The following is a 24035-nucleotide window of genomic DNA, read 5'->3' on the forward strand; positions in this document are numbered from 1 at the left end:
TTCTAGCGTGTTGGTCAGGGAACGCAAAGACCATGAAGAAGGAAAGGTGGTTGCTGTCTCAGGAGACAAGGGAGTCTTTAATGTGGTGGACAGACCTGGAGACTTTGCAGCTGGGACGCTCCCTCCAATCGTGGGATTGGCTGGTCATTACGACCAATGCCAGTCTCAGGGGCTGGGGGCAGTAGCCCTCCATCTAAGGTTGCAGGGTCGATGGTCCAAGGAGGAATCCAGGCTGCCGATCAACATATTGGAACTTTGAGCGGTTTGGAACACTCTTCTGCGGGCGTTGGATCTTCTGAGAGGATTTCCTGTGTGTGTGTGCAGTCGGACAATGCCACGGCTGTGGCTTACTTCAATTATCAAGGCGGGACTCGCAGCAAGATGGCTATGCGGGAGGTCTCGCTGATTTTCAGGTGGGCGGAAGTAACCATTCTTGCTCTGTCGGCTGTATTCATTCCGGGGAACCGGAATGTGGAGGCGGATTTCCTCAGCAGGGCCGATCTGCTGAAAGAGAGTGGACACTTCATCCAGAAGTGTTTTGTTGGCCTAGTGTAGCGTTGGTGGCTCCTGGATGTGGATTTAATGATGTCCAGGAGCAACTGTCAGGTTTCCAAATTTTGTTCTCGAACCAGGGACCTAGTAGCTTTGGCAGTGGATGCCATGACTGTTCCATGGCAGTTCCAACTGGTCCACGTGTTTTCACCATTCCCGATGATTCCACGGGTGCTACAGAGTATTAGATTTCAGAAGGTACAAGCTATTCTGATTGCACCGGAGTGGCCCAGGAGGTCCTGGTACTCAGACATACTGAGGTGGTCGAGGGACTCTTGGCGTCTGCCACTTTGACCGGATTTGTTAAGACAAGGACCGTTTCTTCACCTGGACCTAGCTCGTCTCAATTTGAAGGCTTGGCTTATGAGACCTCCTTATTGAAAAAGAAGGGGTTTTTGGATACGGTTATCCAGACTATGCTGAGAGCTCGCAAGCTGGTGTCCACTACAAATTACCACAGAGCATGGAAGATTTACATCAGGTGGCGTGAACGTCAGAGGGTGCATACCTCTAGGTTCAAGATTTCTAGACTGTTGGAGTTTCTTCAGGATGGATTTTCGGCGGGGCTGAGCCAGCGATCCTTAAAGGTGCAGCTTTCGGCGTTATCGATTTTTCTTTCAGAAAAAAGTTTCTACCTAAGGTAGTATCTTTTCATTTGAACCAAGAGATTGTGCTCCCAGTGTTTTCCACTCCTGAAGGGGCTAGAAATAGGGACAAATTAAAGTTGGAGTTTGTTTGTGCCTTGCGGATGTAGGTTGAAAGAGTAAAGGACATTCGCAAATCTGATTTTGCTTTTGGTGTTGTATGATGTGCATAAGATGGGGTGGCCTGCTTCAAAACAGACCATTGCCAGATGGTTGAGGTCAGTCATTGCTTATGCTTACACCCAAGGTAGGTCGACCTTTTCCTTCGCGGATCAATGCTCATACCACCAGGTCAGGTGCTGCCTCTTGGGCTGTGCGTCATGGGGCTACAGCGAAGCAGTTGTGCAGGGCTGCCACTTGGTCCTCTGTTCATACCTTTATCAATTTTTACCGGTTTCATGAGTTTTCATCGGAGGATGCCTCATTTGGGCAAGCAGTGATGAGAACTGTAAGCCTGAGCGTACCCTTCCAAAGGACCGGCTTCTGAATGTCCCAAGGTTAGCTGTGTCAGCAGGATGGACGAAAGAGAAAAGGGGATTTTTGTAAGAACTTACCTTTCCAACCCCTTTCTCTGAGTCCATCCTGGTGACACAGTGATCCCTCCCTTACGCTCAGTAAGTATACCGTTCATGTACTGTCATGTTAATGGTTATATTGATTGTGCATATAAGATGTTCAGGCATTGTACGGAGTTGTGTATCCTAGTGGGCTTTTGAAGTTGAACTGAAGCATTTTGGGATGCAGAAGGGAGGAGCCTGCTTCCAAAAGAAGTCCGCATAGGTGCCTTTTCTCCTGCGGACCGTAATACATCCCATGGTAAGCTGTGTCGCCAGGATGGACTCAGAGAAAGTGGTTTGAACAGTAAGTTCTTACAAAAATTCCCTTTTTTCACCTTGTTCCTGTATTTCAGATGGAGAACCGCAACATGGTACACCAGAGATGAAAAGACCGGCGCTTCACCCTGCAAATTTAGATGACTCACCTTATAGCAGTGCATCTTCTAGGCGTACCATCAGCCGAACTTACACCCGCAAAAAACTCATAACCTGACACACACTTGTTATAGTGAGTCATCTTTTATTGCAGAATTTACAATTCCATTCTGTTTAAGGACTATTTTTTTACAACGTAAAATGTCAGCTCAAAAAGCATTGGGTGGAATGTAAATACCGTTTGATTCCACAATTCCTTATTTATAATACGTGTCAGAATGGACTGGAAATAACTGAAATTGCTTTATTTTTTACTTAATTTTTTTTACCATCTGAAATAACTGCAGTGGCATATTCAGCAGATTTACCGGTTAGAAGGTGCTCAAGCTTTTATTACTCATCTCTGGTCGCCTTTTATATGGAGGATGTGGTGTTCGTGGTCTAATCATTTGAACATTTGCACTTTTTAAAATACGCGTTAGCGGTTGTTTTGCTGCTCAAGGAGAAATACTTCACACCAACCACTAGCCTTTGTGCCGATCTTTATTTCCCAACTTTGGTTCATACACACCGCACAATAGTCCAAACAGGTGTAAATACATCAATGGGAATTATTTATGTCAACATGTTTTTATGTCAAAGCTGTGCATGTATTTTTTTTTTTGTGTAAGATGTGGAAATGTGTAGATATCATCTATATCAAATAATTACTTTTTAATAAGGTACTTTTGTAATAATAAACTAATTTCTGAAATTCTTGAATGATTTTATGTCCTTTCGAGTAAGTGTGCAGATACTTCATTATAGGAATTGTAATAAATTGGGGCAATCCTATTAGGACCCCTGGAAAAATACATTTTCTGTTGAGAACACACAGGTTCAGTGACTCTCTTTTCTCGTTTTCAGCCCTATTTTCACATGGAAACGGGTCTACTTTCAGGGCAGTGGATCACGCCAGCTTATCAGGGCTGATTGGATAGCTTCAGCGGAATCCATTAGTCATGATTACTTTATACAACTCCTAATTTATACAATGCTTACAGTAGGTTAGCTGTTGCCACTCTGCACTAGCTGGACAGGCCAAAGGCTGTCCTATGTGCACAGAGGGTCCTCTGCATCTACGAACTTAATATCACCATGGCAAAAAACTAGACATTTTAACACCCTTTGATTAATTTCTTAAGTATCCCAGAAAAAGATTAATACAATGTTTGTCATCTTGATGTACCTGGAAATGTAAAGAGCAGCGGAATAAGCAAATGCCGTATAAATGTAAAAGAATCTTTGCTGCAACAAGTAAATATTTTTTTGTTTGTTTTTCGGGACAGTAGTATGGTGTTTGTTTAACTGAATACACTAGCACCAGAGTTCTTTTGCATCCCAGCAGCAGCCTTTAAAACATATGTAGCAGTTAACAACTAGAGCAGTTGTTCCCAAACTTTTTTGAATCACGGCACCCTAGAGCATCAAAATAATTTCAAGGCACCCCTAGGCCAAATGCTTATTATCGAGAAATTCAGAGGAAAAAAAATTAAATGAAGTGCATTGTGTTATGTCACAGTTATCTGGTGGGGGATTTGCTTCTTTTTGTCCACATATGTTATGATTGGCATCCACAAGCACTGGTTTTGCCTGGTACATTGACCATAAATAATATGAATTGATCTTGGTCCACCAACCCAAGGCACCCCTGTAAGTGTCCTGAGGAACCCCAGGGTGCCTAGGCACACAGTTTGGGAACCACTGAGCTAGAGTATAGTTTAAGAAGTGGGCACTTATCAATATCTCCATAAAAGCTTATTTAATAACCACATCATGTTCACTAGGGTGGTCAAGCCGTAAGCTGGTCAGAGGGTTATATTAGATGGGTTTATTTAAATGGCTTATGCAATCAAGACTTTATTCAGGACTTAAATAGGACAAAAACCGATGGAAACCATCTCCAAAACCTCTTCACACCTAGGAAAACCACCATTAATACCCTGTCTCTAAACCTTTTTCTAAAACACCTATATTTGACTGTATGTATTCTAAGACTGTATGACTTGCATTCTAAGACCCTCACACTGTCACTATGCTGCCTATGTGTATATGTGATACAGCAATTATAATACCATAATCTGCTTTCATATTGTCCTGCCTGGTTTGCAAATGTATTCAACGATGCCTTGCTAATTGTAGCCATAGTAGGCTGGTGTCTGCTTCGCCAAATACAGGGTAACTCTACAACTTTAAACCTTTACTTCACTGCAAGTCACAGCATTGTATGCAATATACTGTATGGTCAGTTATGCTAGTCAGTGTGCAATCACATACTGTATATGAAGTATTTACAAATGACCATCTAAACCTCACCAGTAAGCAGGTATTAACAATTGCAAGTCTTTACACATTAAGCCTACATAACTCGTTATTTCAAATACACCATGTACTACCAGGGGCGGATTGGCCCACCGGGAAACCCGGGGCATTTCCCGGTGGGCCGGCCCAAAACTAATTAAAAGGGGCCGGCCACGCTCCCCCCTGGGCTGGCCGGGCCGCGGTCAGCGGCCGCAGCACTTTGCCAATATCAAAAATGGCGCGGGAGGGCTGCTGCGCATGTGCGCACAGCACCGCCAAGCGCCTGTTCTTCCCCCTCCGCCCGGCAGCTGAAGAGCAGCATCAGCGGGTGAGCCGCCCAGCAATCTCCCCCGCAGTGCTGAGATAACGAGTCATTTGCCGCCGGGCTTCTAACACTTACTCCATTGTCGCCTGTTCTCTCCCCTTACTGCTGCTGTAACAGAGCGACTCGGTGCCCTGTTCCTGAGGACTCTGGAGATGACAGGGTCATTGGCAGTGCAAGGCAGCGTGCAGGGACTCGGAGGGGGCGGAGCAGCTGTCACTGAGGACGGGAGTCCTGTGAGGTTTCGATTACCAGCAGCCTCAGTGGATAGTAAGTGCAGTCCTTATTATGGGTCACGGGTGGGGGTTATATAAGGGTCTGCCGAGCATCGACAAGAGTGACTGCAGATTACTGCTCTAAGGAATTCCTCTGCTGTCATTCCTCAGCAGCCCTTTATAGATCCCCCTGCTGGGCATCCACCACGTGTTTGAGTAGAGAGGCTGTTGGATTCCAGCACCTGCACAGATTTGAGAAAAGTTCTAATGGAGCATAGCCCCCTGCACTGCTCACTGCCCCTACAGGACCTTGCTCACTGCCCCTACAGGACCTCAGCAGCCTGCAGAGGTAATGGCATCTAATATGTATATGTGATGCTGCTGAGCAGGTCATACGCTGCACCCTGTATACCGCAGCACTTCTTCAATGTATAGTACACAGAGTATGACCTGCTCCTTATACTGTGATTCAATGCTGCAGCATACAGGGGGCCAGCCACGCTCCCCCCAATGGCCACAGCAATTTGCCCATATAAAAAATGGCCGCGGGAGGGCTGCTGCGCATGCGCGCAGCACCTCCCAGCGCCCGTTCTTTCCCCGGCAGCTGAAGAGCAGCATCAGCAGGTGAGCTGCCCAGCACACCCCCCCGGGCATACCTCCGCCACCCCACACGCACCCGGACGCCAGCTGCCAGCCTGTGCCTGCATTTGCCCCCCCCCCCCCTTGGCAACGAGCATTTGCCCTCCCCCTTGGCAACAAGCATTTGCCCTCCCCATTGGCAACGAGCATTTGCCCTCCCCATTGGCAACGAGCATTTGCCCTCCACCTTGGCAACAGGCCCTGGCACCGAGCATAAAGGCCCTGGCACCGAGCATAAAGGCCCTGGCAATTAACATGTACAGTAGGTAGGCAGCACTTATATAGCATAATATGTAATAGCCATTACAGTGTGTGGGCATTATGGTGCTTGGTGTAATGTGTAATGGGCATTAGAGTGTGTGGCACACTTTTTATTTTATTGTCCAGTCATGGCCTAACATGTAATGGGCTGGGCATGTAGTATACTATGTAATGTGTGTGAGGTATAATAGGCATTACGGTGTAAGTTATTGGCGCGCGCCATCGACATGCACTGCATGCAATTTTTTATTGTTGCGCCTGGCATAACGTGTAATGGGAATTATGACATGTGGTATAATATGGGTGTGTGATGTGTAATAGGCATTATGGTGTAATGTTTGGGCACGCCTTCGGCGTGCACTGTCCAGGTTATCCCTCGTTGTGACCTTGTTGAAATAGGCCATGCCCCCATACTGCTAGGCCACGCCCCCTAAAAATGTGTGCGCAACAGGTGCTCTGCCCCCCCTTCCAGGGCTGCTTCTAATTATTTCCCGGGCTGCTTTTAATTTCCAATCCGCCACTGTGTACTACAAATTATTTCTCTGCATCGCTCTGCACGGTATTCTCTCAAAATCAGTCTTATCCCTCACTCCCCCTGAAACTCGCCCTCTATACACATCTCTGCCTCTATTATCCACTCCCCTCATTAATACTCATGCTCATGCTAGATCGCTCAGCACACAGTGATGTGCCAGCGCTATGTGCTAAGCCATCTGTCAAGGCCAGTGTTCTCCAGTGAGAGCCCTGACCCCGCATGGGCCACACATCACTGCTGCTAAGCCCCTACACACTGAGCGATGTAGGGGCATTTTCTAATGAGATCTGTACAAGAACATCATTGAGATTACAGTTCAAAACCAGACCGTCACAGGTGTCTTCTCTACCTATGCACTTCACATCCAGAAACGTATTGCACATACCATGTATGACCAAGAAGGACGGGTTAGCTGGGTTTTTTGAAATCTGCTTATGATTGTTAAATATTAATCAGATATGCCCACTAACAGATCATGATCATTTTAATAACAGGAGATATGAAACTGTAAAACTACCTTATTTTGCAGCAATAGTATTCGATTAGATTTTGTAACTGATTAACTATTCACTTTGACTTAACTCGAAATCCCTTGTGCTAATATTGTTTTATACACAGTGTAATTCTAGGCCAAAATATCTCATTCTTACATTCATACAAACATCACTAAAGTTTGCAGATCAACCTGATTTCTAAATGTTTTTTTTTTTCAATATAAATGTGTTGTCGTATCTTTCACCACACACAGGCTTTTAGTTGCACGGCTGGCTTTAATGTGGTTTAAATTGTAACTGCCTTTACATTTTATACGGTTCCTGTGTTTCCTTTTTTCGTGCTGAGATTTGTATTTGGAAATACAGGCTCTTATCCAGCATCTCATACTCAATATTAACTTTTACTGAGTAAATGGAAGCGGCCATTCTTTGTAATCTGACAGCTGTTAGACGTGTCCGCAGATTTTATGTGACCCTACAGGGCTGCAAAGAGTTTTACCTGTTTGAACAGCTGTATCTAATAAAGGGGCTGACTTCAGCCTTCAAGTTACTAATTAACGTCTGTTCTTGATGCCTTCTACCATGTCTCATCAGCACAGGGACAGTCGACTCTTCTTCAGTAGGGGACCACAGTGTTCTCTGTATATGACCGGAGAATAGCAGTTTGCATTTGCCTAGTCTATAGGCTGTCTCTGAACTCATTGGTAGTTCAAGTCATTAAATGTTGCAAAAGGACATTCACAAAAAATCTGTCTGCCAAGTGTTTTATTGGAGACTAGAAGTGTTTTGAGGTCTACTCCGAGCATGAATCGATGTTTGTGGGTTGGAAATGTTCCATCTATCACACTCTTCTCTTTGCATACACTGAGACCCAGTGCTCGCGGATGTATGTTGTGATAGAGAACACGAAGTTTTATTTAACTAAGACCGTTTTTTGATACACGATGTTCAGCATTTGCAATGAATATTCCTTGTTAGGGATGCCAAACATTTTGAAATTGTAGACATATTTGGGGTTTGCTTTTGGAGCCAGCTTGCCCGTCCTGAAAACACCTCTGTATTCTCTCCTGAAAGATTGTCCTGTTCCTAATGTATGTATTTGTTTAAATAGATTGCATACATTTTTCCAAGATTAACCGCTGTATGGTTCATGAATGCTGGTCTTGTTGCTTGGCTAGTGCAATCATTGTTTGTACCACTAGGGGGCAATGTGGGATATTGCTAGAATTTACAATCTGAAAAACGGTCTTATATTTTTTGGCATGAAAAATGTCCTTATTTCTTGTAGGTAAAGATGCAGAAGGTACAAATAAGTGACCGGTTTAAATTTGTAATCTTCACACCATTGTTTATTGTACTAATCACATTCATTTGTGTTCATTAATGCACTTTGTTATTTATTGTGCTATGCACATACTAGTGGGCTTTTCGTGTTCCATCATAGCTGGAGCCCTGGCGGCTGCAATGAGAAAAGTTGGCCATTGGTGTTATTAGGGAGGGGTGATTATGATATTGTGGTAACTGGCTTGTACCATGGCATAATGGTAAGACCTGGTATTGTATGACTCCTTTCTTTGGGCATTGGTGCAACACGGACAGTGCACGGTACAAATCAATTGCACCCGAGTGCAACAAATTTTTTCCTATTTTGCATTCCATCTGAAGACGGGGGTGGGGGGCTTGAGGTTGAGAGGTTGAGTGGGAAATTAACTCACATGTTGCAATAAATAGAATATGGAATCATACATTGGCCTCTAACTACTTTGCTACTTTAAAAAAAAAAAAAAACAACATTGCTCCTCACTCTCTCAGGTAAATTTAATTAGCTATCTGCCAGAATAACCTCACCGCTCCCTTAACTTTACAGAGTGAGTTCCCAGCAGCATCTTCAATTTGGACTGTCAGCCAATTAGTGGCAACTACCACTGATTGGCTGGTGATCCGCAAACTACAACCTGCACCAAATTTAAAAAGACACCACAGCTTCTTGTTCACGGCACTTGAAAAAGTGACAGTCGCAGAGCCGGATGCTAAAGATACGTTCCAATATGACTTCTCATTTCATATTGACTCAGTGTGCACTACTGATACTCCTTATTATCTAACAAGGGAAGTTATGACATTTTCTCAGAAATGTACTTCTAAGTTTCTTTTTGGTAAAATGTGAAAATGCTCAGGACCGTGGTGGCTTATGCATCTCTTCTCCAATGCACTGCAGTTGATGCTCAAGGTTATTTTAATTCGCAATCTGTTCGGTAAGATTCCATTTTCAAGGAGTGACTGAAGAAATGCATGTGTGCCCAGGCTTTTATGTTGGCTCCGGCCTCGATCAGTCTGTATCTGTTGCAGAGCTGTGGAAGGGTCAGACTTACATTTGCACAGACTGGGAAAATAGTAAGTTAGTAAATGAATTGTGTATGGATGTGCGACAGGACAGGGGATAGCTACATTTTCACAATTCACACCCAGATTTAGATAGGACAGAGATCAGATTTTCTTTGTCTGAGTGGTGGCTATCTACTTGGTCATATGCAGATGAGCAATCCGCTCTGAATTAGGCCCAATGTCAGAGCAGAATAAATAGTTGGCCGTGTCCAGTTAAATTCCTTCAGGATATGCAAGCATGGCGGCTTTCTTAACTGTAAGGCTGGAAGGATTTTTAACACTCAGGGGCAGATTTATTAAACTCTGTGAAGTGATAGTGTCTGGTTTTTATCACCAGCCAATCAGCTCCTAACTGTGAAGTTACAGGCTTGGTTAGAAAAATGACAGGTAGGAGCTGATTGGCCGGTGATAAAAATCAGACATTTTATCACTTCACCGAGCTTAATAAATCTACCCCTCAATTCTCTGCTACTGGTGCTGCAATGTATCAAGCCTTAGCCTTTAGGCTTACTCAATATTTTGTATGGATGTTCCCTGCTCTGAAATGTTATCCGTAGTTGAGAACGTTTGTTTGAAAAATGTACTTAGGTGAGGCTTGTTTGGGCTCTAGTATTCTTTCTGCCAAGACCTCATCCATGGCAGCTTTCTGGCAAATCAATGCAGAATCCGATAAAGCCCTGGAAACTGTTCCTTTCCATGACCCAAGTACTTTTGAATTGGGCAAATGAATTGCTTTTGGGCTGCTTCTAATGCTGACAATTTCTGTCCAATCTGTCTGGTAAGAACAGAAATCTGGTAATGTTTTGTAGAAAATGACATTAATCCATTTGCTTCCAAAGGCTTGAACCAAGGCAATGGTCATTTAGACATATTAGCTAAATCAATTTCATCGAACAGATTTGTCAAAATATTAGATTGGTTAGATGGATGGATAGCGCACTCTGTGTGGTATGTACTGCGAATCAGTTGGAGGGAAGGAAGGAAAAGTAGGAGGGGGGGGGGGGGGGGGAGAAGGCCGTGTGGGGAATGGGAGATGGGAGGAGTGAGGATAAGGAATGGGTAGTGGGGAGGTGCAGGGTGGGTCACAATGGTCTCTAAATAACAGTCAGGATAATGAGTGATAGAATAAGAAATATTTAATTTAAATGTAACAATAAGAGCGGGTGCTCCGCTGGAGCTGATGTCGACACAGTCAAACGAGCTGTGTCGATAAATGTCGATACACACCTCACTGTCCCTATAGGAGCCCTTGCGGGGATTAGGATGCCAACAGGTTCCCTTTTACCATATGTCCTAAGGGGACATACGTCTCCTATATGAGATACAGTGGGGTGTGGAGTCTCTGTGATAATTGACAGCGTGCTGGTGGTTAGGAGTCCCTTGGGAATCAGGGTGCCAACAGGTACCTTTATACCATAAGTCCAGCAGACTTATGTCTCCTATAATGTTTGTGTGGGCTGTTCAATTTAACAGTCTAATTGTGCAAACAGTCCTGCAGGGAGGAAAGCAGGCAAGTAGCGGCGTCCCGCACCTTGCTCCTTACCCTGTTCGCTGTCACTGTGTGGACGTCCTGGGCTCACTTGGAGTGCCGGTGGGTCCTGTGGATGATGCGGTGTTTGAGTGCGGTCTTTCTCCTCTCCTAGCGGGTGCCTTTGACAAAGGCTTTTCACAGCCGAAACGCGTTGGACCAACTGCAGTACCCTTAGGCCTTGTTGCCTACCACACACCCCTCCATCTACCTCCGTATCAGCACGATACGCTGACGTCACAACAGCGCGCCGGGACACGCCGCGTCTGACAGACCGGCAACCCGGCACCCGCTAGGAGAGGAGAAAGACCGCACTCAAACGCCGCATCAGCCGCAACATCCACAGGACCCACCGGCACTCCAAGTGAGACTCCATGGAGGAGTCTCTTGGGTCTTTTGTACATTCTCTGGAACCGGGGAGTTTTATCAAATCACATTGTGAATATCTCTGTCATGTTAATCAGGGCATACCGCAGTGTTGCTACTGGAGATTTGTTTTCCTTATAACTCTTATAACTTTGGCAACAACGGCGAAGAGCACAGAAAATAAAAACTCTAAAATGTATTACTATTTAGTATTAGGGCACCACAATTTAGGGCAGGATTAAGGTCGGTGGGAGCCCCTATCAATTAAATATATAGTGGATGTTATGAAAAATGAAGTATAATATATAATTTATCCATCAGCATTGGGATTGTGTTCAGTTCCTTAAGAAAGAAATTATAATACTTTTGTTGAAAACCAAAATGCAAATCACATTTTACAAAATGTACCCTAATGTTCCAAATATCTTGCATAATACTGTATAAAGAATAAAAGGTACTTGTTTGCGAGCAGGAAGCCCAGATTTTCTACGTATGCTAGCGTAGTGAAATCGCATCGCATGGGCCATTTTAGTGCCGTGCGATGCGATTTTTTTATGTAATTTATTCACTGCTGTGTTGGCCCCGGGGCATTGCATTGCACCTCCCGCAAAATCGCATGCGATTTTATAGGGTGTGATGCCATTATCTATACAGTTGTATGACATACAATGAGGTTATATTGACCCCCCCCACTATCCACATCACCCCGAAGTGCGGCGAGCGCAACAGAACGCGTCCTCCCGACCTTTTCATACCCCCACTATCCACGTCGGCGTGGAGTTGATTTTATATAGTGTGGCGAGCGGACACGTAATACATGTAAAGTAATCAGCGTCCCCTCGCGGGGATCTCTGCGCTCGCCACGCTTCGGGCTCGCTACACTATATAATGTAAGGGCAGCTGCTGCCTGCCTGCACCACAGGGGGTATTGGTCGAGTGGTCTGATGCCACGCAGCTCAAAGCCCAATGCCAGGCAGTCACCAACTGCCACTAAGGAAGGAGCAGAGACTAAAGGCATTAGGCTGGCATATGTTTTGAATTTTTTTTTTTAGCTAATTCTCCCGTTACAGGTTTGCTCTCAGCAGCCCTTTCCCTCACACTGCAGAGTTGGCGGGCTGTGTGTGCAGTGGGTAATTTGGAGACACAGCTAAATAATGCTGTGCTCTGATTTTTATTAGTAGTGGTGTGCGTTATTCAGGGAGGGGGGAGAGAGCGAGAGTGTGGGGTCCCTGGGATGACTGTTCCTGTTACCCCTCTTTGGAACTGCCCATGAACTCAATCTACCATGGTGATGTAGTAATAATAATAATTTTATGTATATAGCGTTCTTTCTCCAACTGGACTCTATGTGGAATTTCTCATTATACATAAAATGTCATTTTTTTAATCTGTATACCATGAACTAACTAAAAAGACAAACATAGAATAAAACAAATCGTACAAGAAACCAGTAGGACACACATCTTGATGAAACAGACAGAATGATAAGGTTCTGGTCCAGAGCACTTGCAATCTAAACCCATTCTTTCGCACAAAACAGCTCGATCTCACACACTAATGCAGAGGGGGAACATGAATAATAATAATAATTTTATTTATAAAGTGCTCTTTTTCCAATAGGACTCAAGGTGCTTAACAAATAGAACGAATGTAATACAGTATAGAAAAGCTTTTCATAAACAATTCTTAAGGGAATGAAGGAAATGCTTGAGTAAACAGGAAAGTCTTGAGTCTGTTTTTGAAGGATTCTAGAGTGTGGGCCTCTCGAACTGTGCGGGGAAGTGGGTTCCATAAAGTCGGAGCTGCATGGCTAAAAGCTCTACCCCTAAATGATTTACGGGGGGGATCCTAGGTACTGCCAAAAGTCCTACATCTACAGATGGATTCGGTATGAAATCCCGACAGGGTCATAATACCGACAAGGACAAAATCCAGACATTTAAAATCCCGACCAGGTCAAAATACCAACATTTAAAATGTACAGGTGAAACAGTCAACATGACTTTGTCGACAGGTCGCGAGGTCAAAATGTTTTTTTTCCACTATTTTTTTACCCGAATGTCGACACGGTCGACATGGACACAGTTGGAAATGAACCGCAGCCCCTCGCATCGCTCGCTTCACTCGCAATGCTTCGGGCACGGTGCCTCGCTGCGCTCGGCACACTATTTTGTTCTCCCACCACGCCCTAGTGGATGGTAGGGCATGAAATACCGCCTGTCGGCACATGTCGGGTCAAAAAACTGTGAAAAAAACCATGTCGACCTCGCAACCTGTCGACACAGTCATGTTGACTGTTTCACCTGTACATTCTATGTGTTGGGATTTTGACTGCATCCCCTACAGATCGCAGTAATTGTGTGGGACAGTATGGAATCCGAAGCTGCTTCAGGTACCTTGGGCCTCGGTTATCTAGGGCAGTGGTTCCCAACCTTTTTTCTCTCCCGTACCCCTTGATTAGGCTTTTCATTTATAAGTACCCCTCCTCTCATTTGAAATTTCCACAGTACTTATGAGTGGAAGTGAGCAGTATGCATGTCCTAATATTAAGGAGTAGCCGTGGACTAGTATATGGTCAGGAATCAGGTCCGTCTTTGTCTGGCCACTGGCTGTGTATTGTCTCCAGAGTTCCCGCTAACGCCTGTAGGATTAATGCTTCTTCCACCCATGTCAGTGCCGGGCAGATGTTCACTGGTAGCTTTCAGTGAATTGCTGGTTGGGCAAAAGCATGAGGAGATGCTGATGATGCTGCAGATGGACTGGAAATGACACAACCTGTCTTGTTTTCATGTCAATGGTAGACTTCTTTTGCCATTGGGAGACTTTTTCTTCTTCCGCCATTACCAATATTTCCAAGTACCCCCAACTGGTCTGCAGAGTACCCCCAGGGGTACTAGTACCCCAGGTTGGGAACCACTGATCTAGGGCTTTGGAACTCAGTAAGTTGATCTTGAAAATGATTCATCATTTTCTGGGCAGCCAGTGGCCAGTATTCAATGCTCTGGATTCACCGTTTTATTTTGGTAACTGGGGCTGTTTTCACACTCTGCGGTGAATTGTTTCACTGAAAATCTGATTCACCCTATTCAATGTTCACTGTTTGCCGAAAGTGAACAGTGAATGCCGGCCAGTTCTCCGTTTCATGCTCGCTGCAATTCGCTGGTGTATTTCAGTGGGGTTTTGACTGTGATTCCCCGAGAGTATTCAATGCTAGGATGGAGAATTGCTTTCACCATGATTTTCGCCATGATTCACCATTTTGCATTCGACATCTTTTAAGGTGAACTGGAAAGTGTTCTTTTAGAATAAAGGGGTTTTTTTTGGGGGGGGGGGTTTTGGTGTAAAAAAATCACTAATTTTATTATGTGAAGGGGCATGCTTGCAGCACATCAATATATATTTAACACATTGATTAGGGGGGGGGGGCTGGATTCGCTGCACATAGTGAAAATCCTCATTGAATACTGGCCAGTGAAGGGAGTAAAGAATGGAGTTATGTGGCTAGAACGGGGGCTGGTTAGTTAACAGCCTGGCATCTGTGTTTTGTACTAGATGTTATCGGTGCAGTTCTTTTGCTGGTAGACCAAGGTAGAGGGAATTGCAGTAATCCAAACAAGATGATACAAATGCATGTATGACTTTTGGCAGATCTTCAGAGGGGATTAAGTGTTTGATTCTGGCTATGTTCCTCAGATGAAAGAATGAGGATTTGATTGTGGCTGATATCTGATGTTTAAGTGTCAAACCACCATCCAGCACAACGCCAAGCTTCCAGACATGATCAGAGTTTTGTAATTCTGTACCTCAAAGTGTCAGTTCAGTTGGATGGCTATGCTGCAGTCTTTTTTCCTTTTGAGGTCGAGGTCCTATCTTAAGGACCTCTGTTTTGCCAGTCTCCGCCAACTGGCACTCATCCATTCCTGGAGCTCAGCTAGACAGCCATTTAGGGTTGGTATTGGGTTTTCAGTACCCGGAGCAAAGGACAAGTAGTTGTATATCATCTTCATAGCAGTGGTAGACATGGACATGGTGCCTAATTATTTCATCCAGTGGCAGCACGTACACTGCAAAAAGCATTGAGGATAATATAGAACTGCAGGGCAGTGGTACAAATGAAGATGAGATCTGTACTTGGACCAGTGGTCTTTAATATCTTTGTTAGTGACATTGCAAATGGTATTGAAGGGAAAGTATGCCTTTTTTGCAGATGACACAAAGATATGCAACAGAGTAGACACACCAGGAGGCGTAAATCAAATGAGTTATGATCTAAGTAAACTTGAGAATTGGTCAAGAGCATGGCAACTACAGTTTAATGCTAAATTATGCACTTGGGACTTAAAAACCCAAAGGCTCAATATAGTATCAAGGGTACTATAATGGAAACTACTGAGGAGGAAAGATCTAGGAGTCACTATTTCAAGTGACTTAAAGGCAGGAAAGCAATGTAACAAAGCAATGAGGAAAGCTAGTCAGATGCTTGGTTGCATAGGGAGAGGAATCAGTAGAGACCATGGAGACCATATCTTCAGAAGGATATAAATACATTGGAGAGTGTACAAAGAAGGGCAACTAAAATGGTGCATGGCCTACATCACAAAACTTACCTGGAAAGACTAAAAGATCTTAACATGTATAGTTTGGAGCAGAGAAGGGTAAGGGGGGACATGATAGAAATCTTCAAATATATCAAGGGTTTTAACATAGTACAGGAGGGAAATTTTCTTCAAAGGAAAAGAAGTAATAGAACACGAGGACATGCACTGAAACTGGAGGGAGGTAGGTTCAGGGGAAATGTTAGAAAGAATTTCTTCACAGAAAGGGTAGTGGATAAGTCAGAGATGGTAGACAGTAGAACAATTTAAACATGCTTGGGATAGGCATATGAATATCCTTACAAAGAAATAAGGATTACAAAGGGTTGAGATTACCTGAAGGGTAAAAAAAAGGGGCAGACTAGATGGGCCAAATGGTTCTTATCTGCCGTCAAATTCTATGTTTCTATACTCCAGATAATACTCTGTGACCTGCCAGCGAGAAATTAGTTGAATGTACACATCAATTCCTGCATAGTAGTTTTGTTTTCTACACACTATTCTTGCTTGGTATGTCCAGGATCTTCAATTCATTCTTGCTGGACCTGCTGATCTGTGTCACACCTTAGAGGTTATATAAACAGACAAGTGAGACTTGAACAAAAGTAGACCAATCCCAGAGGAATACAGACAAGAAACAAAGCCGCTCTGTGTTACTGAATAGGCTATTGTGTTTTCAAATCTCTGAAATTACAAAACAAGATCCCTGCTCCTGCCCTTTAATTACACAAAGCTGTCAGCCGCATGCCCAGAATAAGCAGATCATTTGTAGCGGAGCTGGAGGTCTGCCTGGGCCACATTTCTAGGCTACAGTAAAGCCTTCACATTTTAATCTGTGTGATTTAATGCTGGCAATTTTATGAATGATCATTTTATATATTAACTATTTTGGAACGCACACATTCAATTGTAAAATGTGGGTGTCGGTCCATAACAATCAATAGCATGGTATATAGCAACCTTGAATTGACATATAAAACCGGTACACCACCGTTCTTTAAATAGAGTTAGATCGATTTAAAGTGCATCAGTGCAGAAATGCACAAACACACGGAAGTAGAAAATACTGGCTGCTTTTAGATCTCACTTTGAAGTAAAACACCACCCAAATCTAATTCTCTCTGCACATGTTACATCTGCCCCACCTGCAGTGCACATGGTTTTGTCCATTTGAGAAGGAATTTGCCTTCGCGAGTGAACCAGAATATGGTACCATGTCCTGAAGATGGGCTACGGCCCGAAACGCCGTACCCATTTCATGAATGTGGAATTTGTAATATAAATTGCTGTTCCCAATTGGGTTTGGACATGGTATGACTTCTAGTACAGCCTGAGTAATATCCTAACTGCAATGCACAGGTATTAGGATGAGAATATCAGGCAAACATTAACTGACCCCTCCCTCACTAGTTTCTCATAGTATACTGCTGTTCTTTAAATTAGTGGAACCTGTGCAACTAATATTATTTTAGCTTTTAGTGCAAAAACACATTTGGCAAACTACCTACAGAGTAATGTCAAAATATTTTCAGCAGAAACTTGACCATACATGTTGTCCACATACTCATTACACCTTACAACCTACCAAGAAAACGGCCAGCTCCCAGTAATTATCCCAAAGGATGCCACATAATATCATGTAGTCACCACATCCACACCACACCACATCCCCACAGAAATGCTATATAGTCAAACTCGCATGCAGATTGTATGCACATCGCACAGATTTTTTACCTTGGGATCCTGATGCGCACTCCCGTGACAGCACAAATCAAAACCCAGATAGAGAGGGCTGCAATGACTATATTGTGCAAATCGAATGTAGATAGCATGAATTGTATGTAAATAGTACAGAGTTAGCAAAGATTGCATAGCACTCAAATCTTAACTTGAATAGCAAGGGAATCTCACCGTGTGTACACACCATAATACAAAAAACAGGATTTTTGGATACTTGTGTAGTTTCACAGCGGCACTTGCATCGTATACAAATCGCATGCGATTTGCATACGATTCAATACGCAATGCTATTTAGCACACTCCCACTATCCACATCACCCCTAAGCGTGGCGAGCTCACGTGATACGTGTCCTCGCGACCTGTTCATACCCTCACTATCCACGACGGCGCGGAGTTGATTTTATAAAGTATGGCAAGCCACCGAGCCCGTGATGAGCCCAGCAAGCCCCGCAAGGGGACACGGAAAACGATCCCGAAGCGTGGCGTGGGACACGGATTACTGGACGCGTATTCCGCGTCCGCTCGCCACGCTTCGGGCTCGTTTTACGTGTCCCCTCGCCACACTTTATAAAATCAACACCACGCTGATGTGGATAGTGGGGGTATAAACAGGTCGGGAGGACGTGTATTGCGCTCGCCACGCTTCGGGCTGACGTGGATAGTGGTGTGCTAAATCACATTGCAGATCGAATCGTATGCAAATATCCCATGCAATCTGCTGGAAAGTGCCGCTGTGAAACTACGCAAGTACAGATTTTTGTCTTTCCTGTTAAAATCCTTGTTTGCTGAATCCATGGTGGACACTATTTATTTATTTATTTATTTATTTATTTATTAACGGTTTCTTATATATAGGGAATAATGCTTCCATTCCGACCTCAGTCTAACGTCCCAAGTCCTTCAACTCTTCCTCAATGGAGCATATGAAAAAAACACAATGGAACAAAACAATGTGTAGTCCTGTTTCTACAGGACTACACATTGTTTTGTTCCATTGTGTTTTTTGTATGTTCCATTAAGGAAGAGTTGAAGGACTTTGGGACATTAGACTGAGGTCGGAACGTAAGCATTATTCCCTAACTGTTGGCGCTTTTCCTGTTTTCTTGTATTTACTGTATATTGGTATTCCAGGAAGGTAACTCCTGGGTAGGAAAGTGCTGCCCTTTTCAGCACCATTGATTGTATTCCAATTTGTTTTACTGGGATATATATATATATATATATATATATATATATATATATATATATATATAGCGCACACATATTCCACAGCGCTTTACAGAGAATATTTGAACATTCACATCAGTCCCTGCCCCAGTGGGGCTTACAATCTATATTCCCTACCACATGTACATGCACATACAGACATTCTAGGGATAATTTTTGTTGGGAGGCAATTAGCCTACCTGTATCATTTTTCGATTGTGGGAGGAAACTCACGCAAGTACGTGGAGAATATACAAACTCCGCACAGTTAGGGCCTTGGTGGGAATCGAACCTATGACCTCAGTGCTGTGAGGCAGTAATGCTAACCATTACACCATCAGTACTGGCCACTGGGCCGTGGGTTACAGTGGAGCATTAGAGGTGGGTGCCCCCCCCCCCCCCCCATAGCCCACCTGACTCCTAGAGACCAGTTTGACTACACCATCCCCAAATATAGAAGCAGTGGAGAAGAAATAGCACACACACACTAAATCAAAGTTAAAAATCCCATTTTTATTTCTCTCATGCCATGGTGGACACAGGGACTGTGGGACATTTCAAAGATGTCCCATTACATGAGGGAATGTTCCTGTGCTCCAAATAGGACCCTGGACCTAAAAGCTGCATTGGCTGACGCAGAGGTGTCAAATCGGTAGAATTTTATGAACCATGTCCCAGCCTGACAAAGCTGCTCTGCATAAGCCCAAAAGCAAGCTGCCCATGAGGCTCCAACAGAACTGGTTGAATGAGTTCTGATGGAAAACGGAATCGCTTGCCTATTACCATATAAGTCTGGCGAATAGTAAGGCACAACCAGCGAGCCAGAGTTTGTTTACAGGCTTGCCCGCCTTGCTTTTGTTGCAAAAACAAAGGACTTCCAAAGATCGACTTCTGACAGGACCATTGTCTCTGAATGGAGCGAAATCCTGTGACCTTCCCACAGCCACACATGTTAGCATCCATCATAACAATTACCCAATCCTGGATTAGAAATGGATGGCCTCTGTTCAGATGAGAGGTTTGAAGTCACCACAAGAGGGAAAACCTATTTCCCTGGGTAACACAATTGTGTGCTTTGAGGTGAGTGCTTCTATCTGTGAAGGAGTTCCAGCTGTAGTACCATGGCATGGAACTGAGCATATCCCACCATGTCACAACAAAAACATATCTTTCCAAGGACTCTCAAGCAAAGGTGAATGGAAATCCTTTTCCTATGAAGAAACTGCCAAATTAGGGTGAAATTTAATATAATGAGAGATTCTGAAAGTGAGAGATATTGTAAGAAATGTCAAGTTTTTTTAAAGCGGTAATCATTTACACTGCACAATCTAACTGGTTTTGCAGTGTAAATGATTGCCACTTAAAAAAAAAACACCTTTCTTACCAAATTTCTCACTTTCTGAATCTTTCATCCTATTAAACTTCACCCTTCGGGTCTAAAAAGAGACCAACTTGTCTGTGGGAAGGAAGACTCTCTGTACTTTCTCCCTGTTGGAGATAGTGAGCTATATAAATGAAACTTCCTTACTCTGAAGTCTAACAAGGCCATAATGGACAAATTATTTGCAAGAGGGTCAGGGTGGAGTTTTGTCAGTTGGTGAGACTGCAACAGGTGTAGGGTCAGTTGTATGTGCTCTAGAAGCATGGCCTGAGATCATGCCAGCAGGAGAAGGTCCTCCAAGTATGGAAGGATACAAACTCTTTGAATGCGGAATTGCTCTGCCATAACCACCTTGATTTTTGTGAAAACCTTTGTGCGATCAAGAGGCCGAAAGGCAATGATCTGAACTGAAAGTGGTCTGATCAGACTGCAAATTGCAGGAAGTGTTGATGGTCCCCCTAGATGGGAACATGTAAGTAAGCATCCTGTATGTCCAGGTACTGCAGGATGGACCTTAAGTACATCATCCGGAATAGTGGATCCTTGAGGAATCAATTAAGTTTCTTTTGGTTGTGTAGTGGTCAGTATAATTTGGCTGTTTTTTGTACGAGGAACAGGTTGGGATATAAACCTATTCCCTTATGAAAGTCCCTGCAGTCATCTAGTGGAATAGCAGTGGAAAAATATTGTACTTGATGATGATCCAGAAAGGTGAGGGAGTAACCTGAGGACCCAATGATGCTTACTTAGGCATCAGATGCGGTACCCATCCACTCGTCAGCGAAGAGCAAGACACAGCTGCACACCCTCTGAGGTCACAGGTGGGGACATGCTGCAGGCTTGTCTGTTGTCTTGGGAGTCTTGCAGTGAACTGTCCAGGACTGGCATACTATAGACCTAGGATATTTAGAAGAGGAGATCTGAACTCTGGAAGAGGACTTACCACCGTATTTTCCCTGTTGCCGAAAGATTGCTTTATTTCGACCCTTGCAGAGGGTAAGAATTAACCTGGCACCAGAACAGTGGTTTAAAGGAGGCAGAGTGATCACTATCCATGCAGGCAGGCTATGTAAAAAAAATGGCTACCAAACTCCATATAGTGTGATGTGAGAGGAGCTCCCTTTGTGGGGAAAGCAGAGTAGGACCAACCAAGGGGAGAGCTCCAACCCCTCCTGGAATCCAGACAGAGAATTGCTGCTCAATATGGCCACACTGTGACCCTGGTTGTCAAGCTGTACAGGACCGTTGGCGACTAAATCTCTCTTCAGCAATGGTCACCACAGTAGCGCCAGCTTCCAGATAGTGATATTTGTTTAATGTACCTACTAACAGATCTGCTGTAAGTATACACAGACATTCTGAGTTATCTTTTCTGCAATATAATAATGCAATTTAATGTTATCAGTCTTCAACGAGGCATTCTGTGTTCTTCAGTAATGTTTCTATTAAACATTCATAGAGGATTGATGTGAAAAATATACTGCATTATAACAAAAAAAAGTAAAACCATAATAAAGATACAGATTTCAAATAAGTAGTTTCCTTATAATTATCTAGTAATGTTTCTATATTTCATTGCAGCTAGTATCTGTAGGTGTGGAGATCAGTTACTATATAAGATGCCTAGGACACATCATTTAGTCTACTTTGGAATTTGCCAAGATGTAGCCTCCCCTCGCACTGACCGCCTGCACAAGCCGCTAGTTCCCCTGAAGAGTTTTATTTCCTCTTTGAACACTGGGGGTTAATAGCTCCACTCTGCTTTAACTCACATGTTTCTTGAGAAACAGTTTTCCATAAACTTCTTACATCGAAGGAAACAAAGGTTAATTCTCATGAACAAGGGGAACCTTTTGTTAGCAGCACTCATTTAAGGAGCTTGGGTTTGATGTTTAATATATGAATGGAAGTTTAGAACCAGCGAGGCGTCCAGTGCTGAAATCTGTCCACTTTCTTCTTCAGGGCAGACTAAGCTGAAGGATCACCAGGGTATTATGTGTTATATATCCAAACTCAATTGGTCTATAAACCCTTTAGCGCCTGTCGCCAGCATGCCATCTCTTAATGAGAAAATTAGGTCAATTAATATAATTTAAGATAATCAGTCTGTTCTACAACCTTTACCATTTACAATATACTAGGTGATTCATCGCGCCCTACGGGCGCTCTTCACACCGTCGTAAGGGGCTGCGCCCCCTTAATTTGTGAACATTTGTATATGAGAAAGATGGTTAGAATTGTATGAAAGATGGCCTGTATTGCAACTTGAGTTATAGGTGAAATGTGTTAAATAGAGAGCATATGATGTGGAAGGGGGTGTGTATTGTTTTGTTTAATTAAAAAGCGGTTACAGAGTAAGATGTACATTGATAGTGTGGATGGTACAGTGACATTTGTGGGTGTGGGGGGGGGACTGTGTGTGCATGTTGTTTAGGTGTGTGTGTGTGTGTGTGTGTGTGTGCAATAGTATAGTAGGGTGTTTCTGAGTCAGCGGCTCCCCACTGGCGGAGGTCACGACACAGGAAAACAGGAGGCTGGGTAGTGATAGGGGTGTGTGGGCATAAGGGGGACTAAAGAGGAGGGTGGGAGATACTGTGCAGCTTCTGCCAGTGGGTGAGGGTCCAGCGTGGCAGTACAGGATGGTGGCCCTTAGTCAGTGTCTCCTCCTACTGGGTGGGAGTTCGGGTGCATGAGAGCAGGAGGCTGGGCTATGAGGCATGATAGGGGCATGTGGGCAAAACAGCGTCAGCGACTCCCTAGTGGTGGAAGTTACGGTTCAGGAGAGCAGGAAGCTGGGTAGTGATAGGGGTGTGTGAGTATACGGGGGACTAAAGAGGGGCTTAGGGATGCCGTGAATTGCGGGGGGTGCCGTGAATCAAGGTAGGGGGGGGCGCAGGTGTCGGCGAATCGCGGGAGAGGGCGGGGGTCCGCAAAGCGTGGGAGGGGGCGTGAATTGCGCGAGGGGGGTTGCGAATCGCAGGAGGGGGGATGCGCGGGGGGTCCGTGAATTGCGGGAGGGGGGGGGGCACGGGGCGCGATGAATCACCTAGTTGGTTATATATTCTTGTAGAAGGATGGTAGGATGTTGCTGTCATTCAGAATGCATTTACATAAACAGTAATAGTAGCAGTAAAAGATCTGACTTAAAACACCTACAGTAAAACAGAACAGGTGTTATATATTATACAAAGAATTGGTTGATGATGTGTAGGTTGACGAGCACATAGTTGTCACTGGAAAAAAATTGCCACAAGAAAAAATCAACATAGAAAGGTCAACGCATGTAAATGTTGACATAAGTGTGACACCTCATTGGTGTCCATGTCGACACATGAGAATGAATATGAAAACATAAAAAAAAAGAAAAATAAATCTTCAAAAACTCATGTCAACCTTTTTCATTGTCGACCATAGCCGTGCCAGTGTTTTGCATGTGCCATTTAATCCTGGGGTTGCCGTGAATCGCGTGCAGGGGTGGGGGGGGAGGGAGGAGGTGAGAGGTGTCCGCGAATCACGGGAGGAGGGGTCGTGGGTGGATGCCGTGAATTGCGGGAGGGGGGGGTGTGGGTGCCGCGAATCATGGGAGGGGGGGGGGGGGCGCGGGGGGTTGCAGTGAATCGCGGGAGGGTGGGTCGCGGGGGCGGGGGGTTGCCGCAATGACAGGAGGGGGGGTCAGGGGTGGGGAATCGCGGTAGGGTGGGTCGTGGGGGGCACCGTGAACCGCGGGAGGAGGGGCCCGGGGGGTTGGCGCGAATCGTGGGAGGGGGGGTCGCGGGGTGCCGCGAATCGCAGGAGGGCGGGGGGTCACGGGGTGGGGCCGCGAATCGCGGGAGTCACCGGGGGTGCTGCGAATTGCGGGGGGTGTGCTGCAAATCGTGGGAGGGGGTCGCGGGGGTGCCG

General features: G+C 44.5%; 1 protein-coding gene across 1 annotated transcript in view; it reads left to right on the forward strand.

The window, feature by feature from the left end:
• Window positions 1–2913, forward strand: part of TICRR (TOPBP1 interacting checkpoint and replication regulator) — a 37060-nt gene extending 34147 nt beyond the window's left edge. The window contains exon 22 of the mRNA XM_083184186.1: window positions 2107–2913. Coding sequence (XP_083040312.1) covers window positions 2107–2246 — 140 coding nt within the window. The 3' untranslated portion in view covers window positions 2247–2913. The remainder of the gene's footprint in view (window positions 1–2106) is intronic.
• The last annotated feature ends 21122 nt before the right edge of the window (window positions 2914–24035 follow it).

Source organism: Crinia signifera, chromosome 4 (assembly GCF_055691185.1).
Source record: "Crinia signifera chromosome 4, ASM5569118v1, whole genome shotgun sequence".
Lineage (NCBI taxonomy): Eukaryota > Metazoa > Chordata > Amphibia > Anura > Myobatrachidae > Crinia > Crinia signifera.